The sequence below is a fragment of the Solea solea genome, chromosome 7, assembly GCF_958295425.1.
Source record: "Solea solea chromosome 7, fSolSol10.1, whole genome shotgun sequence".
Lineage (NCBI taxonomy): Eukaryota > Metazoa > Chordata > Actinopteri > Pleuronectiformes > Soleidae > Solea > Solea solea.
In genome coordinates this window covers 13239019-13258784 of record NC_081140.1, presented here as the reverse complement: position 1 = coordinate 13258784, position 19766 = coordinate 13239019, and the positions used below count along the sequence as shown (strand labels likewise).

At 40.2% G+C, this 19766-nt stretch overlaps 1 protein-coding gene and 1 non-coding gene across 2 annotated transcripts; both read right to left on the bottom strand.

Annotated features, from left to right (window-relative positions):
- Positions 1-616: 616 nt before the first annotated feature.
- LOC131462768 (NADPH oxidase 4) lies at positions 617-17677 on the bottom strand. The gene is made up of 18 exons (XM_058634273.1): positions 17225-17677; positions 16362-16457; positions 12572-12682; positions 12161-12245; positions 10116-10213; positions 9761-9788; positions 9462-9534; positions 8237-8317; positions 7163-7322; positions 6470-6634; positions 6259-6321; positions 5556-5616; positions 4448-4529; positions 3072-3191; positions 2857-2965; positions 2449-2517; positions 900-1000; positions 617-817 (listed from the first exon to the last, which is right to left on the bottom strand). The coding sequence occupies exons 1-18, from the start codon at positions 17279-17281 to the stop codon at positions 697-699; spliced, it is 1680 nt and encodes a 559-aa protein (XP_058490256.1). The 5' UTR covers positions 17282-17677; the 3' UTR covers positions 617-696.
- trnad-guc (transfer RNA aspartic acid (anticodon GUC)) lies at positions 1756-1827 on the bottom strand. The gene has a single exon. It is a non-coding gene; the product is annotated as a tRNA-Asp (tRNA).
- Positions 17678-19766: the final 2089 nt, after the last annotated feature.

Genomic DNA, 19766 nt, shown 5'->3' with positions numbered 1-19766 from the left:
TTCTCTCATGTCAGTACTGTTTTTTTTTTGGATTTGGACAAAACAGCTTGTGGAAGAAAAGGTAACGTTTATAACATGAACTCTTTGGTCATAAGAGCTGCTTTGGCACCGGGGGAGGATGGTTACGAACCAGCCAACTGGCAAACACCAAAACTGGCCCTCAGTATAGTGTTTTTTTAGAGCAAGAGTTTTGTAAACATTTGGATGAGAGCCTGTCACCTTCAGCTCTGGTACGCTGCAAGATCAACTCCCTCTCGTGTAATACTTTTATCTCATTCTACAGGTAGTTGTGAGATTGCTTTTTTCTTTTTTCTTTTCTTCACATCATGTGAAATCAATCTACTCCTCAGTGGGGTTCATCAAGCGAAAAAAAAAAGATGAAATCCAACAGAACATCAGGAGCTGGTCTCTTCAATTCTTTGCATGATGAAGTAGAAGCTTGTGGAGTCAGAAGACAAGTTCACTTGCAGAGAAGAACTCCATGGCCTTTTGTTTTTGCCATCAGCAAAGATAAGAAATAGAGATATAATCTGTGAATACTTGAATTAACCTAAATTGCCAAAAGATCTTCAGAAATGAACTTTAAAAAATAATTTCCCACAAAAGTATAAAAATCTGTCCATCCCAAAGTTGCGATTTGTTTTATTTCTTATCTCTTTTTCACCGAGGAAGTGTAGAACCAGTTGTGGAGTTCAGTCAGCTGAAGGTTTCCTTGTTGAATTCAAAGGTGGTTCCAGGATTTCTTGTGGAGTTGCACAGTCTGTGGAGAGTCCTGGAAATGCCCTTAGGTCCACAACAGAAAACCCCAATGCGTTTACTGGAACCAAAGGGGGAAAAAGTAGTGTAGTCAGATGTTCATGGTTTATTCAATTATTATGCTACTTTCTCAAGCTACTCACTGCTTATTGGTTTTCCCAATCTCCTTAAACAGCAACTTCCACCTGGGCCGTCCAACCAGCAGCCTGGAGGCGAGTGGTTGGTACTTCTCCTCAGACATACTCTGAAAAAAGAGAGTATGTACAACAAACATTCATATTATTAGTTCTGAATGAACAGATGAACATAAACATGACAACATTCAACATGTTACTACTGCAATTTCACATAGGTTCCAGTTTAAACTGAACTCTTAATGTGGGTCTGTGGATCAGGATTGCTCTGTAGACAGCGTGAGGCGACACCCGCTGGTTTAATCTGCCTGTAGAGATGGAGCTTTTACCGTAATCAGAAGCATTTAACATGAACAATGTGGAGGAGGGGAAAACAACACAGTTTAGCTTGGTGTGTTGCTGTTACAGAGTTGTTACACATGACAAGCATGTGGTTCTTACTTCTACACTACAAAAAAGTACCTACTTGACGTGGGCGGAGTCATCACTGCACGGCTGAGTGAAACTGCGGTGACTTCGTTTTATACGCGACACACACACGAATGACTAGTGACTTTACACAAGTACTACTCCTATAGTTGTTATAGTTGTATAGTTGAGTAGTTTTAACGTTATCTACAATTCGGCGTTGTTCGGCTTGATTTCAGTCCACACGTCTCCGGAGTACAGCCTCCTACTCCACAGGCTACAGCGGCAGCGGTCTTTGATGCCGCTCGCGATCGCCTGCGCTGTCCCTAAATACACCAGACTCTTCTGTTAAATATAGAAATTTCCCTGGTAGTTGTTGGAGATTAACCCGCGTTTGTTAAGTAGTGTGGAAATGCGCCATAAGACTCCATGAAGAACAGCTGACAAAACATATTTCCTCCCCGTCGGGGAATTGAACCCCGGTCTCCCGCGTGACAGGCGGGGATACTCACCACTATACTAACGAGGAGCTGGAGTCAACCACACACCTAACTGTAGAAATAGTTCACCATGACGCAATGGCCAGTGGTATAATTTATACAATTTACCACTGGATTGTTTGCAGTTCTAGCAAACAGCTTGTTTTACATTCATTCGTCTTTATATTTGTAAAATGTGACGTTTCCAGGGTGTGCCCAGCATTCAACCTTTGCACCTTTCTCTAGTGACACACAGTGGACAATCAGCACTGGAATGGGAACTGCGACTGCCATTTCAATGCTTCTTGCATTTTAGAGAAATAACTTTTTATATGATGAAAACAGATGTCACTGGTTTTCCTTGTTTTGTTTTTTTGTCAGAGGTAAAGAGTTTCCTTATAAGCAGTTAGATAATCTCAGTCAGTAACATGTCAATTGTCAATGTAGTCTTTGTTTCGCCTTTCATTGAAATAATATATCATTTTAATGTAATGTCCCTCATACTACTGCATGTCATCGAGACTTCACCCTCTTGCTCTCTGTCTGTCACATACTGCCCTCTAGTGGGTAATGTTCTTAAGGACTGCGAAACAATAGCTCAACGGTGAAGGAATAAGTGTGAACTGACAATGAAATACAATCAAATTAGATTTTGGAGAGGTCACACCTACCTGCAGTTTATTTTCCTGACTGACATACAGTTTCAGATTGAAGTAGTCTGGTCTGTTTTCCTGCCAAAGCTTTATAACAAACACAAAGTTCAGTGTTAATTGTTGCTCCCACATTCTTACTAACTAAAAAACAAAAAGCATTTCTGTTTTCTGAAATTGTACAGGCCAAATATAGCAAATTATATAACAAAACTGACAGTTAATTGACCTTCACTGATTGTTGTAAAATGTATAAAGTCAAATAATGTTACATTATTACATTAGCTTATTGTAAATACAGTCCATATGTGTGTAGACTTTCATGTAGACTTTCAAGCACAAAAAAAAATACTCTATAGTATATGTGATGACATTTTAATTTCTATTCTGTTAATTAATTAAAACACAATGGGTAAGGTTTATTCTGACCTTGTGATGAAGAGCACATAGCAGCTCAGCAAACCAGTAGAAGGAGTGTAGCTCTCTGCAGACCCAGACAAAGTACAACCTCTGCAACCGGAAACCCTCCCAGCCATCGCTGGTGGAATGAAAAGAAACAATGGGGCAAAAACAAAGGACGCAACATCAAATACTTGCTGCAAGTATTCATGATTTTTCAGCAAGCGACATTATTCTTTACTCACAGCAGAGCATGCAGCACACAGGCAAATGGTGTGACACCAATTCCACCAGCAACACAGAGACTGACGTCGTAGTTGAACACTTCCTCTGATGGACCTCCAAATGGACCGTCCACGTAAAGCCTGGGCACACAATACAGATAAAAACACACAAATACAAATAAGCCAAGGATCTGGACAATTACACACAAAAAAGCCCACACAAACAGATACATATGGTGTCTTTCAGATCCCACAGTCCAAGCACACACAGAGGCAAAACCCACTTGCAATCAAATCCAAACAAGATATGCTCAGACAACATTATGCATGAAACTGTGCCCATAACTGCTTCATGGTGCAGCATTCACACATCCCCACATCCACCACATGGTCAAGTGAGACTAAGCCTTATTGTCACATAATCACAAACTCTGGGCTCAGGAACACTAAGGACAGAGAATTTTCTTCAGCTTTTATTTATTATTTATCTCATAAAAGTTGAAGATAAAACATCTAAAATACGGACACTTTGAACTTACATGAGATAAAACATTTCCACTCACACTTCTATCTATCGATAGTTCTATTCAAGTTCTACTCAAAATAACAGATGTGTATACGGCACAAAAGTACTCATTGCCGTTTGCTATGTGTTCCGCCGCAGAAACTCTCCCCCTACAGCATGAGAGCTTCAGCAGCAGAACAATACCCATGATCCCACGCTGCTTCCTTCAGTCATCAAACTAGATGTTGTGTTATTGATTTGATGGAGAGACCGCAGCAACAGAAACAAACATAAACTTGTAAATGTAATTTACGACACTACTTAAATATTTTAAATGATTAAAATGATATGATATGTACAGTTTTAAACTATTACAGCTTCTGCTGTGAAGACATCTTTCATTTTATTCCAACATTTCACATAATGGGTATTTACAAATATATCACATACCTGCTTCATGCATATAAGTCATGTATCAAACCTAAATACAGTATACTGCTTACAAATTCTATCTATGGATACTTGAAGTGCTACCAGTTATCATGTACACAAATCCTTATTTTAAAAGACAATATAGATATAAATTAAGAAAAACTACCCACAAACTACCCTCTAACTGTATTTAGGCACAGTTGTTCACCTCGGCCTATTTAATAGACGGGGGATGGGGATGTTCATGGTTTGTTGAGCTCTGGTTTACTTTCACAGAACAAACACTCCTCTTCTCTCTCTGTGTATCTGTCTATCTGTCTCTCAAACACACAACAGGAAGAGCACAGGGTCAGAGGCTAAGGAGGTCAAAACCTCTGACCCCTGTTTGACTCTGAGCTTTCATGAGAAATCATGTCAACCACGTCACACACACACACACACACAGAGAAATGCACTGTACTTGGGGTATCTTCTCTGCTGCACCATGGGAAGGATCTCCAAGTCTATCCTAGGCTGAGGAAGTAGCAGCTGTGTTAAACGCTCTGAAAGGAGAGAGGAGAGGAGAGGATTTGTAATTATTCAGGTTTATTGTAACCTTAAAGAACAGTGTGTCAGAAGCAAGTGTTATTTGTATTATCTATAAAACCACAACAATACATTGTTATGATATTGCACAACAGTCTCAGGCCATCATTACATTTGTTGTTTTAGCATCATAACCATACTATATAGTTATTTCTCGATCAGAAGCATGTATGCAGTTTTAAAATAACACATCTTTCCAGAGAAACAAAACACAGAATCTAAAGGGGTCAAGTATTTAGTGTGACCTACCCTTACAATAGCAATGGCATGACCCTGGCTCTCTTACACCTGGAGTGGAACCCTAAGGTCTGTTTTACTCCAGGTTTATTCAAGACATGCTTGAGCATTACGTACACATGTTGTATGCGTTAAACTCATTGAAACTAGTGACTTACTGCATGCGTGTGAGTAGAGTAGTGTGTGGAAAATGAGTGGAGGTGTTCCTGCATTTGTCAAATACAAAGCTCTTTAAACAAAGTGGTGTTGTTCTGTCTGTTCACTGACTTTTCCTTGTCTGTGATATATACATAATATACATACGGTGCAGAATGTGCATGTGACGTGTTTGTGCTTGTGACTTAATCACTGATAGTACTGAAAGTGAAATCCTAAAACTTGTGTCAGTGTCTTCTCATGGAAAATACAGACCTTACAATAAAACTGCATGCTAGCCTCAAGGTAAAGATGTAGACAGTGACACACACACGCGCACACACATACAGCAGCACACAAAATGTAGGGTTTTCTTAAATGCAACCTCCCCACGGAGGAGACGGAATGAAGAGTGAAGAGGAGGACAAAATAAAACGACTTCCTTCCTGTCAACTCTGACAGGGACCAGTGAGATTGTGTGTCGAGTTTTTTATCTGTGCGTTTCTCCACGTGTAGCCTACATGCATGTGCGTGTGTGTGTGTGTATGTGTGTGTGTGTGTGTGTGTGTGTGTGTGTGTGTGTGTGTGTGTGTGTGTGTGTGTGAACCCACCAGTCCAGTCTCCAACAACTCGAAGATGGATGCCAAAAGTTGTCTTGTTCTCTGTGGGACACTGTGAGGAATTAGAAAGAGCAGACAATGAGTCACAGCAAAACAGAAAACACACATGTGCAACTAATACAAGAGAAACAAACATGCACACAAACACACATACCGGAGCACACATACAGCACATAGGGGAAACTTCATTCATTAAATTTTACAGACACACATACACCCACCCACACACACACACACACACACAGAGCCTTCCTGTTGGCAGACGGCATTACAAGCCTCGGGGGTCTGTCTGCTCTCTGTCAGTGTGATTCTTTGCCCTCCTCCTCAAAGCTCCATAACACACTGCAAGCATGCATCAAGTGTGTGTGTGTGTCTCCGTGTGGACTGAACGCCTCTCTGGCAAAAAAAAATTCTGCTCTAAGCAGAAAGTTATGTCTTTGTCTTCGCCTGTGTGTCATACAGCCTGTGTTAAATCTGAGAACATCAATAAACAATGTGAAACTGAATATTCCTGGATAACCCAGCTGTCAATCAATTGTCAGCTGATAGAAGAGGGAGTCGGATGTTGAGACAGACAGAGAACTGTGTGTTCTTTTGCCAGGTGGAAGAACATTTAAGATGTGTGTGTATGTTTGCATTGTGTCATAAGTGAGGAATGTATGGCAATAACTTGTAGAGTTAAATGAACTCTTACCGTTGTTAGAGTGAAGGGATGGTTCTCAAATGAAGACACACCTGGACAGTTAAGAAGGATATACTGAGAAAAAAGGGGAGCAACAGGGAGAGATGAAAGGTGGGAGAGACACGCAGACAACACAGAGTGGAGACAGAAGAGTGCAAAAATAAAATACAACTCAGACACACAAAAAGATATATTTGGGGATAAATATGTCTTGTCCTCTCACCTGTCCAGGATGAGCTTTGAAGTTCTTCTTCAGCATGCGCAACTCAATGACATCACACGGATGCCTGATGACTGTCACTATGGTAACGGGGTCACTGCTCCTCATGTAGCGGTAGAACCGCTCCGCGCAGTAGAGACAGAGAGGACCGGACACCCACAGCCATGTCTACAACACATATGGAGTCATAAAATTGCACGAAAACTATACTTGTTATCACACTGGTGACTTTCTGCATTTTCACATCTGTTACGTGATTTCAGAGGTTAGATGAACTTTACTGCGAGCCAAATTATGCAAACATGGGGGCCTTAATTCTAAATCCATCTAGCCCCTCTCTGTCACTGTGTGTGGTGTGTTTCTGTTTCTTTGCTCGCAGTAACCTGCGGGCCGTCTAATTGCTCACAGCTCCAGGAAAGCCTGGGAAACACAATCAGGTATAAGGGAGATTTTATGGAACCAGCTTGTTGCTTAACAACCACGTGCAAACACATAATCACACATACAAGAAGAAACACATGCAAACACGGGCCTTGATGTAGAGAGAGGATGTCTGCTCCTCCCTCACAGCACTACACCTCTAATAACATTCACCCCCACCCCCCCAACACTTCTCAAATACTCAGCAGCACACGTGTTCAACACTTACACACCCAACTTTAATGCCAGGATACACCTACTAACACACCCACACACCTGGGGGTAGTGTGGATGGAAGTGAGCCTCCTCTCTGCATCTCCTCTCTTCATCTTCACACTGATGCAGCTCCTCGTCCTGCTGCTCTGTGTTGCTCTGATTGGCTCGGAGGCAGCCGGGGGGGTGGGCCTCTATGTTGGTCTGATACTTTAAAGCACCACTAATGGAAAAAGAAAAATCAACAACATCCAAATTCAAGTCTGCTTGTTGTTGTTTTTTTGTTTTTGTTTTTACAGTTATTGTATAAGGAATATAAGCTGTGATTAAAATATGCACAATTGTTTCATAAAGTGGAGATCAATATTATACAGAATCAAAATGTTTATAGACACGGCACATTTTTTTTAGTATCCGTTTGTACACAGATAATAAACAGCCAAAGAATCTCTTAAATGCAAAAAGAGGATGACGATTAATGGTTTATCTAGTTGAATAACGATGGATTTTTGAATTAGTAAATGGTCAAATAAATGGTCTGTATTATTATATATATTTATATAGCGCTTTTCTAGTCTTGATGATCACTCAAAGGGGTTTTCCACTAGAGTTTTGCCATTCACCCATTCACTCACACTTTCAAACAGTGCATCTATGTGCAACATATTTTCTATCACTCCTCTTTCATACCCATTCACACGCTGCCGGCACAGCCATCAGGAGCAATGTGGGGTTAAGTGTCCCACCCAGGGACACATCATTGGAGCCAGGAAATAAAACCCTGTGTAACTCTTATATCTCATTTGATCCACAAGGGACAAGATTCCTAGACAGTGTGGCTGTTTTTCCACTAAAGAGCTGAAAAAAACTACACCACGATTTTGCAGTGTTTTTGTTTTAAGTTGCTGAAAGAAGGTTAGAGATGTCTCCAGCTGTCAGTGGGAGTCTCCCACATTTGCTGACATACACAGGTGAAGATACAATTTTTTATCTCACTTTCTGATTCTAGTGGTTAAAGTAGGAACAAAATGTACCAACAGTGCAAAACTCAGCAACTCGTCCAAAGATAAACCAGACATACAGCACAGACACAGGTAGATTTAGTGCTGAATCAGGGAATAAAGCCCGGAGACATACCCGACTATGTGAACCATGAGGATGATGTAGAAAACAATGAAGAGGTTGTGTGTGTACCAGAAGATCTCATAGTTGGACACGCTGAAAAAATAAAAAGACAAAAATGATTTGACATATAATTACACATTTAAGACCAATGAGATTTAAAAAAGAGATAGATAGACAGATAGAACACAAGAAGATGACAAGGTTCACAAGACTCTTAGCTCTGAGTCTGAATGAGCATGACAGCAGAGGTTAGTATTCAATTATCATATTTCTCTTTGACCAAATATTCTTTCATGTTTCTTTTCTTTTCATACACAAATGCGGAGCACCGCGGTTTGTTTGTAATCTTTTAAAAGACGTGGTCACACACTGTCATCCACTAATGTTGCATGGGGGGGGGATGTGTACACAACCTGCACATCGTTTCCAATGGTGGTTTAAAATCTCTTTATTGAAATATTACCTTACTGAATTCCAAATCTGTCTCCTAACAAATGTTTAGGCTTAATTAGAAGTACTAGTGACACTTTAATTTCTGTAGAAGTAGTAATTCCAAAAAAAACTTACAAAAAACAACCATAGATACACGAACACCATAAAACATGAACATATCAAGAACTAGACCCACTGTTGGGTCATCACTTCAGCTTATTGACCACAGATTCCTCCCTTCATGTGTGTAGTAACACAAACAACACAAAGTATGTAGTTAGTAACAACATTAACATGCTGATGACATGTATATTATCTCTGCTCTGCTGCAGTCAACATCCCACCACTCCAGCCACTTAACCCAACTCTTATCTAGGGCCTTAAGTGGTCTGGAAAACCCTGCTACCCTCTGTTCAATTACACACACACACACACACACACACATACACATACACAGTGGTTGACCCAGCATGACCTGTGTAATGACAGAGCAAAGAGTGAAACACTTATTAGAGATTTGCTTTGTAACAGACTGAGGTTGGCATGTGTTTCTATGGTTTCTGTCTCCCAGCCTTCCATTGTCTTCATCACACTCTCTCACACACACACACACACACAAAAAAACAAGAGAATTACACATAGTGGAAGCTAAATACAAGTAGACATGCATTGAGAGACAAACACAGTGGTAGAGACAAAAAGTATTTCAGAAAAAACTTATGGCTGCTCTATGCCTGTCTCTTATAATGGGTGTCTGGGACCCAACATAAACTGTCACGGTTATTGTGGCTTTAAGTTGACGTACCGTACACAGTAGGAGGAGGACATGAACATCAGGAAAAGGATGAGAACCAACAGGACACCAGTGACCCCTGGGACTGCGAAGAATCAGCCAATCAGAGAGCAGATATAAAGTCAACAAGTAAGGGTACTCATCCAAGGACACATACATATGCTCATCTTCAATATGAGATGTATCCTATACTGACTAGACAATGTTTTTTGGCATTTTTATCATTATATGCACATAATAACAACAACAAAAAACAGATATAAAGGGAGGTCCATGTGCAATACTGTATAAGAATGAGAAGTTCTTCTTACTTGTGGTCAAAATGATCATCTTAGGATCCTGGGAAGGAAAGGCAACAAAAGAAATAGTTGGTTTCTATTCTGTCTATTTATGTGAAGTCTAGTTTTACTGTTTGTTTTAGACACCACAATAGCAGCCAACTGTGGAACATGGGGAGCAAACAGTCTGCAGGCTTCATTCCACAACATTACCTCAGCAGGTGAATTCAATGCTCAGTTCCTCCCTTCTAGGTAAAAGGTTACTAATCAGTTGGTGGTGTTTGACTATCCTCGCTGAATGAGGACATATTTGGAAGACATTCGCCTCACTCGAGTGACGGTGGGAGTTCGATTGGCTGGTGTATAAATATGCAGGCGTGTGTCGCACCTCTCCTCTGTAGCGAGCCAAATTGAGAGCAGGAAAGTCGTCCGAGTAGCTCACGCTGAAGTTCATGACGTTCACCAAGTGGGCAGACACGTGCACGACTGGGGAAAGAGTGAGTGTGCAGAGACAACAGTAGTCATGTGGAACGCTTCATATGCCTTAAACACAGACACACACTTGACCATTATTGTCAAAATGAAACTGTGAGTAGAAACTTGTACAGGCATTTCTTTGTCTGTTCAGCAGAAAACACCCTCCTGACTCACACACACACCCCCACACACACACACACACACACTTCCCTGACATCACAGGCTAACCACGCAGCCGCTCAACAGCTGATGGAATTAGGGGGGTGTAATCATGAGACACAAGGGTCCTTTTTTTCCTCACTCACATCCTTTCTCACTCCCACTGCTTCCCACCCTTCTCTCCCCCTGCCTCCCCCTCTCTCTATGTCTCTCCCCGTTCCCCACACACTCACTGTCTTCATTGTCATTTGTTGTCTCAGAACTTCGGCACTCCACTATTAGAATATGACAAAGAGAAGTGTGTGTGTTGAGAGGTGAATGGTAATGATGAGAGGGATTACACTGTACTGATGAAGAACAGATGCCAGCTCTATGGGTGGTAGAGTCAGTCAGTTCACCCAGACACAAATACCTTAACTGCTGCTAGGTGGATTGCCATGAACTTTTTAATTGTCATCGTTCCCACACAAGAAAACAATCACCTGCATGAGCCTGACATTTTGGTGTGTGACCTGCCATGAATCTTGAATCCTAACATACTTCTTTTCAATTTCAGACATGCACAAAAGTCTGGGGAGTTGCTGCTGAGACTCTCCTTCCAGCTTCCTTGATTAACGTCCGTGTGAGCTCATGTGACAACTCAGCAGGAGAAACTAAATCAGTGAATGGCAAGTGCCCTGCTTCCTGCGCGTTCAAGCCAGGAGCCGCCCCTCGCCTGGATCCTCCTGTTGTCGTGCCTCACCCAGACGACACGACTGGAATTCATGTCGTAAAAAGGGTCTTGGTCTTACAATGTCACATTTACCAGTGTGTCACTTGTTGCCTGTGCAAACAATAGTACAATAATTCTAACGGTGACTGTGATCTGTAGATATTTGCGCAGACAGAATCTAACAACATTCACTATCCAGCTACATTGTGGGACTAAAAGGATAAAGTGTTTTTAGGACTGATTAATTTGAAGTCAGGAAATCAATGCCTCTGCTTCATGAACTGTGGCCACTCCATTTCAATAATACAATCTGTCTCTAATTTATGTAGTTTTCATTTTATTGAAATAAATGATGTGAGTCCGCTCATCGTGCTATAGTAGAGATGTATTAACTTTATGAGGTCTTTATAGCGCACATAAAAATGATATTATTATAGCCAGAAATCATTTTTCATCGGCGACACTGTGAATTACCCAACATCCAACATGAATAAGCAATTCAATTCAAAGGCATAATTAAATATCTATCCATCTACATCCCAAATCCCCACAAATCAACAGATTTTTAAGACACAGTGAGACAATGCCTTATTGAATAAAGGGAAGAAGCTTGTAAACCGGACACACAGCAGACACACAGCTGCAAGAAGCTCCCATGATGTCATGAGAGGAGAGTCTAAGATAACACACACACACACACACACACACACACACACACACACATGCACGCACAAAGACAGACAGCTTGACAGCAGCAAAAACAGATATGACCAGCCGGAAGGTCATCACAGCTGGTACCCCAGAAATGCTGAGCCAGCCTGCAGCCACTTTATCTACACTTTTACACACAGTTTACATATAAACACACACACACAGGTTTGCACAGCTTGAACAAAGTGTTATACCTTAACCACAATTCAAATCTTAGCCCTAAACGTTCCTCAGAAATGAGGTTCTGCCTCATTGGGACCAGGTTCAGGTCTCCACGAGGACTGCTGGTCCTGACAAGGTCAGTGTTTATGCCAGAAAAGAACTAACAAATACAAGAACACACACACACACAGTCTCACACTGATAGTAAGTACCTGAAAAGATGCAGATGGTGACTCCACAGGCCACATGAAAGGTCTTGCTCTTGTCCAGTAGTCTGCGTGTCTTTCTGCTCGATACCTGTGAGTTTTTAACACATAACACTTTATTTCCGCTTAATGTATTCCCCCCATACTTTCAGAATTCCTGTTTACTAAAAATACACCAAACTGTCAAGTGTTTTCTTGAAGTGTAAGAGAGTTTTATACAGCATATCCCAATATAATTTCCTATTATATTCAATATTATTTAACAGGCAGCTACTTAACGTTTTTCCTCAAATGTCTATGTGTCTGCTGAACAAGTGTTTGCTATTTTCTGTCCACTGGGTTTAAACTACAATTTACAGGTTTCTTTTTTTGGCCATATTGGCTCAGTACTACTTCTCAGTCAGTTTCATTTCTTACCGTGTGTCTTCCTCGGACAAAGGTGAGCAGGGAGCGACACATGGGCAGCAGCACCAGGCTGCAGTTCAGGTTCAGTACAGACGCAGACGCCCTGCTGATGCACAAGCCGAGCTGAGAGAGACACGCGGATCGTTAGGCAGGTTTCAATGACTGGTCTTGATTCAGAATTAAAGTGATCAGACAAACACTTTAGAGCAGTTCTAAATCAGATTTAAAGTATTCAGTGAGCACTGAGCCATTACTTCTCTTCCTCTAAAAAACTATTGTAGGAGCTATTTGTTTGGTATTTGGATTTTGGTTTGATTGTGTTAGTGATTTAAATTGTTTTCATTAGGATTAGATTTTTGATGGTCAGTATTTAGTGCTTTCTTCAGCTACATTTTTGTTAATGAAATTGTTAGCATATTAGCATATTTTCAAGTTTCTGTTATTTTGTTTCTGTGAGTTCTTCTTGTTTCTGTTTGGGCATAGTGTGGGCATCATGCATTAATTAGATGAGTTTATTCTTTTTTTTGTTTGCTTTTGGACAATAAACACAAAACGACAATAACCTGCATTGGACATAATGTTTCTTTGACCTGCGTAACAGTCACACCCACAGTGCAGTAGTGGTCTTTTGATTAAGTTTGGTTTGGTATCTGTTAACAAATCTTTGTCCTTTACAGCATGGAGAGCAAATTTACTTTGTCAAACTGATACCACCAATTAAGAAACAGTTTGAACATAATCCAGGAAATGTACTGTAAATAAAGATGTCACAACTGGACAAGCAGCAGTTTTACATGATCTACCTTCAGTCCACGATGAAGGACAAGACCACGCTTTACAGCACAACTAACTGATAAAGATGTGAGTGAGAGACGTCCACATACAAACACCAAGTCGAGGGCTAGACATCCGTGAGCTCAAAGAGTCTGATACCATTAGAAAAAGAAATCCCAGATACATTAACTCTACACAGCTTCACAAAGAAAAGCAACTGACAGCAAAACCACATGCAGGAGATCTGATATCCTGCTTTCTGTACATCCCCATATGTGTCTGCACACACACACACACACACACACACACACACACAGGTCTGTGCAGCTATTCTCCTTAGGACACTGCATTGACTACCATTCATTTGGGTAGTCTAAACAAAGCAGTGTCCCTAATCTTAACCATAACAAAGTAATGCTTTGCCACAAATTCAACCTGAGCCTCAGAAATAAATCTGCCACATTAGGACCAGGTTTTGATCTCTATGAGGACTAGTAGTCCTGACAAGGTTTATGACAGGAAAAGTCCTAAAGAATCCTACATTCACTCACACACACAGAATCATACACACGGACATGAAAAGATGTTTTGGAAGTTCAATCTAAATACCCTTAAGATGCATTAAAGCTTGCACGTGCAAGTACACACACACACACACACGCAAAGAGAGAGAGACACACACATATATAAACTTAGCCCTCTGGCAAGGCATTCGGTTAAAGCCAGAGACATGTCCACACTTGCCCTTCTCTCTCCTTGTGTCTCTCTGTATACAGGCAGTGCGTAAATAGCTTACACATGGCGCCTGCTGCTACATCATTTTATTTAAATCCACCACTTTGTCCATAGAAAAGATGAACAGGCTGGTGGACTGGAGTTGGTCCAGTGTGACTTTTTTGACTTGGTTTTTCCTGTTAATTTGTTTTCGTAATTGTTTTGAATGTTTCTCTGAAGCTTCAATTTGACTGTTTGTGTTTAAAAAGAAAAAAGGAGGGGTAGGACTTCATCCTAATTCCTTTCGAACACTGAATAATATGAACGGAATATAATTTTTTGTATTTAAAAAAATGTTTTATGTTTGAATAAATACATAAACTAAATCAAACTAATCTATTAAGTAAGTGTAAAAATAAATGTGAAGATACTCACATTTTTAGATAAGTCACCACAATCACAACACCACAATGACAAAGCTAAAAAAAAAAAAAAAAACATCACACCAGATTCAGGCCCAATGTTAAGTATCTATGGCTACTCTGTAGTGACTGAAAGCGTCTTATGATATACTTGTATTGGTAATCAGTGCAAGTATATCTTAAGTATACGGACCACTAACTTTTTATTTTCTTTCTTCCAGCAAACAATCACAAGTATCTAGGGTTACGAGGAGGAATGTTAACGACTAACATACAAATAGGGACCAAACATTTCTGCTAATAATTTACTTCAAACAAGTTTCAACTAACAGAACAAATACAGAAAGCAGTCTGAGCAGAAAAAGAATGGATGGTCAGAGACATTTGTGCATCAACCAAAGACATTTTCATTGGCACACAGAGGTTGGTGCAGCTACCCTGGACTCTCAATGACTTCCATTCATTTGGACAGCCTACACAAAGCATTATTGCTAACCTTAACCATAACCAGTTGATGCCTAACCCTAACCTCAACTACAATTCAAATCTCAGCCCTAAACTTAAACAGTTCCTCAGAAATCAGATTCTGTCTCATTAGGACCAGGTTTCGGTCTGCATGAGGACTATTGGTCCTGATAAGTTCAGTGTTTATCCCAGAAAAGGTCCTAAAGAGGTAACAAATACAAGTATACACACACGCACACACACAAGACCTTGTAACAGCAATTACACTAACAGGGTTCATTCCTGATCCACGTGTGTGTGCGTGCGTGCATGCCTTTACATTGCAACTGTATTATGACGGATGATAGTGCAGCACAAATCTTGTTTCCATTATATCTATGGAAATATTTTGAGTTGAGATAGTGAATACATTTTTTGTTGTTGTTTTTCTCTACATTTTTCACTTACAGGCTCATTGTTGTCACTGTGCAGCCACTAAAAAAAGCCTTAGTGCCCCATGATGTAGGAACAATGCTACATGATGTATGTGGATGCTAAAGTGGGGAAACCAAATCTTCTTTTGTTCTTTTCTGTTCCTCCACTAATATACAATGACCATTTGGGTGATATTTTCAACGACGTACTATAATATGAGCTTTTGATCACTTTGTGGACCACATACTGTACTTATATAGTCAATCATTTATATCTATCAATATATTTTGTAAAGTTTCAACATATTTATTGACATGAAAACTTAAGGAGATTGCTGCACTGGGTCACAAACTTGGGTGTTTGTCGAGGACTAGGCCAACGGACTATTTAAAAGTCTGATGTGGCTAAATGTTTTGCACCTTTTAAGAATACATTTAAGGAAAAAAGATGTTATATTTTTCTTCATAGGGAGTGCCTCAGATGGCTTCATCTGGACTGACACTTATACTTTACAGAATCTCCCTTAAGATTGAAAGGGTAGTCATTACTGTATAGTGGTTATTTTTTTCGTCTGTGATCTGTATTTGAACATGTTTGGTCTGTAGTTATAATCTATATTAATCTATGTGCACACAATCACATAAATTCTAAAAATCTACAAGCCTGGATCTGCTGATGAGTCAGTGAGGAACTAAAAAGGGGTTCACCTTTGTGAGAGTATCAGCTACTGGTTCATTTGTTGTCAGAACAGGAAAGTTTCAATGTCATGGCTGTAAATAACTTTTACTAATGTGGTAACAGATGTTACAAAAAGCAACCTTCCTTCAGAGTAAAACAATCTCTTACAATATCTCTATTGTCTGTTACCTACCCCTCTAAGAAAACATGTTTTCGGTCTTGACTTGTAGTTCGGGGCGTCCAACGTGGAAGAGATCTGCTGTTAGTGTCAAAATATCGAAAGAAAACCAGTGAATGCAGTCGAGTCCTATGAACGTGTGTCAAATCTCTCTCACCCCAAGCATTTCGAAGAGGTAGTGATACTGTTGTCCAGAGTAATACAGCATAAAGGTCTTCAGGAACAGCCAGGTGTTTGCTCCCATCCACAGCACCTACACAGACACACACACAGCAAATTATGTCCAGCACACAACCTTGAACAGTTCACTATCACTGCATTTGACCTAACTGGGTATGTCTCTCATTTAAAAAATGGTGTTCCATCTCACTGAGGTCTTCTCCAATAATTAGCCAGCTACCTAAAATAAGACAGTACTTTATTAATCCCGCAGTGGGAGAATTTACATTGTCACAGCAACAAAGACAGTTAACGTAAAGGTAATAAATAATAAACATGCATTTCAACATATGTGAAAGTACAATATAGAAAAATATTAACAATAACACTATAATAAGGTAAAATAGAATGTACATTACAGACGTTAAGTTAACAGAATATATACAGCATGGGCTTTATATTTACAGTATAAACAGGATTGAACATGACATTTTGTATGTGTATTGCACTTAAGTAGCTTTTTTTGATTTCATTAACTTATGTTGATTGATTTCTAATAATTAGCATTAACAGCAGTGACTCATTAGCATTCGACGCTGTTTGACAATTCTTTTTTTAAACCTCCCTTCTCAAAGTAAAGAACACGGACTAACAAATGCATCTAGGAAAAAAATAACTTTGCACATGTACTTTAGAAGCTCATTAATGCATCACCAGTTGGTCAGTTTCTTTCCTATGAAGTTTTCTTCAAAATAAAAAAATAAATAAAAACACCTTGAAGCAGCTCATGAAAATGTAAAACAGACAACTCCGTTAACAGGAAAGAGTTTGAGTTGGAGCTGAACTTTTTTTTTTCCTCACCAGGATTAAATGTTTCCCTCCCTCGTTGGCGACCCAGCTCCGCAACGACACGACCATGACGATGGTGATGGTGCCGTCTCGGGTTGGTCAGCGCCCCCAAATTCCTCACCACAACCTCGGTGTGGCTGAGAGGAAAACACCGGTTCCTCCTCCCGTTAGCAGCTCCGTGTCTCTCCGTCTCTCTGTCTCTAGTCGTGTGTGAGCAGCAGCGTCCGCACACCGGCCGGTGTCAGCAGCTGCCTCAGATAAACTCCCACCGCCTGCTCTCTGAGCAACTTTGGACTTTTCATCCCCGAAATTAAAGCAGTCAGAGCGGCGAGGAGCTCAGCATAACTACTGCTGCTGTCGTAGTGTCTCTGACTGTCTGTCGCCTCATTTCCAGCACCGACAAAAGGAGTACGCGGCTCTAAGTAAACACAACAAAACTCACAGAAAAGAAAATATTCGCCGCTCCACCGCTTCTCACTTTTCTATTGCGACACTAGAGGGAGCTATTTACTAAGGTCCCTTATTTTTGTCATACAAATATATTTTTGCTACTTCCTGTTTTATTTTGAAATTCATATGTTGTCTTATTTCAGGTGTCCGACTCCTCACTTCCTGTCCTCCCCTTTGATGAGCTGTACACTTGTTCTCCTGAGTCAAGCGTATTCTTGGGTTCTAGTCTGTTCTTTGCCTGGTTTTGGCAGTTTAATGACTGAAACTCATTGATTTATCAACATTTTAACGACAGTGACTTATATCAGTAATATCAAAGATATTTCAGGTTGAACCTCTGGAGCATCTATGTTAGGAACGGTGAATATACAGCACAAGGAATGATTCAAGAGTCTTTATTTTGCTCTTGAGAAGACAACAAAATCAAAATCACTTCTTCACAGAAGGAGAATAAACAAGACTTGGCACTTGAGCTAAGGCAAAACAAACTTGGAATCTGACGTGAACTCTACGAGCACAAATGACAAGGGAACTGAGGACACGATATAGGGGAGAGGAAATCAAGGGCAGGTGCGAGTGATTTCTAAAGGATCACCACGTGAAGTGCATGAGGGAATTAGGGGAGATGTGTCAAAACAACTGAGGAAACTACACGACAGGAAGACATGGCATTTACTAAAATAAAAGGGGAAGTGAAAATCAAACCCACACCAAAAGTGACATGAACTAAACGTGACGTTAAACCTAAACTGACACAATAACTAAACTAAGCAAAACAAAAACACTAACAGACTTGACGCTTCATGACAATCTAGAAACAAATTATACACAAATGAATTTGCTCCAAGAGCACATACCAACACAAACAGCTTTTCTGCCAGTATAATATAATATATATGATTATATAGCATAATATAACAAGCATTTATTTCTCATCAACAACAACCTACAACAGTAACTGAAGGAAGACCTGGATCTGCACCATTCTTTCAGAGATATCTTTGCTCCACACATTTTTCTTCATGATGATTTTGATGCAATTCCATGAGAAATTCCACAAAAAAACCACAACAACATACACAGCAAAGTTAAAAGAAGTGAAAAAAAATTTTAATTTCTTGAGTAATTTCTGCTCAAACTGACATGGAAATCAGTTCATTAATGAAGTAATCTGCGATAAGAAACAAACTGTACCAAAAATAATTAGCTTTATAGAGCTGCATTGATGTTTTTTTGGCCAGATTATTATGCCATTAACAAAGTGAATTAAGATCTGGAACAGCAATGAACCTTTGGGGTAAGTTTGTTTTCATTCAGTTCAATTCAATTCGACTTTATTTGTATCGTGCCAAATCACAACATACATTATCTCAAGGCGCTGTAGAGAGAACAGAAACCCAACAGATCACAAAATAAGCAACGATGAGGCATCAGTGGAGAGAAAAAAAACTCCCTTTTAACAGGAAGAAATCTCTGAAAAAATATGCAGGCATCTGCCTCGGCCGGTTGGGGTGAAAGGACAAACAGGGGACAGAGGAGCTGTGGGGGAGAGTAAGGGAAAGAGGGAGACGAGGCAGCAACAGCAGAGCAGATATATAACAGGTGTATCAATTTATAGGTTTAGACAGGACAGTTCTGAATCGGTTATGACATGTTTATATTATTACAATGTCAAGTACACAGGCAGCAGCATAGATTGTTGATTTAAAGAAACAAATAAATGATGGGAGTGAGTGTGAGAGAGTGAGTGTGAATGCACCACACAATTTCCCCCAGCAGTCTAGGGTTATAGCAGCCTAACTAAGAGATGGTTCAGGTTTCCCTGAACCAGCTCTAACAATAAGCCTTTAAGTCTAAAGGCCTGTATGTACTCTGCAAGAACAGAGAATGTTTTTCTTGTTCTTGAGGCACAATAAGAAAGTTAGCTCTGGCTAGGACATTTCATACTTTACGAGGATCCCAAGTGTAAAACTTCTGGGAAGTCCTCCACATCTACTTCAGATTTCTGGCCAATCATGCAATAGTTGTTGGACACCACACAAGAAAAAAGTTCTGCCTGGATGATGTGTCAAGAACAAGCCCCAAGAAAATAATGGCTTCATTC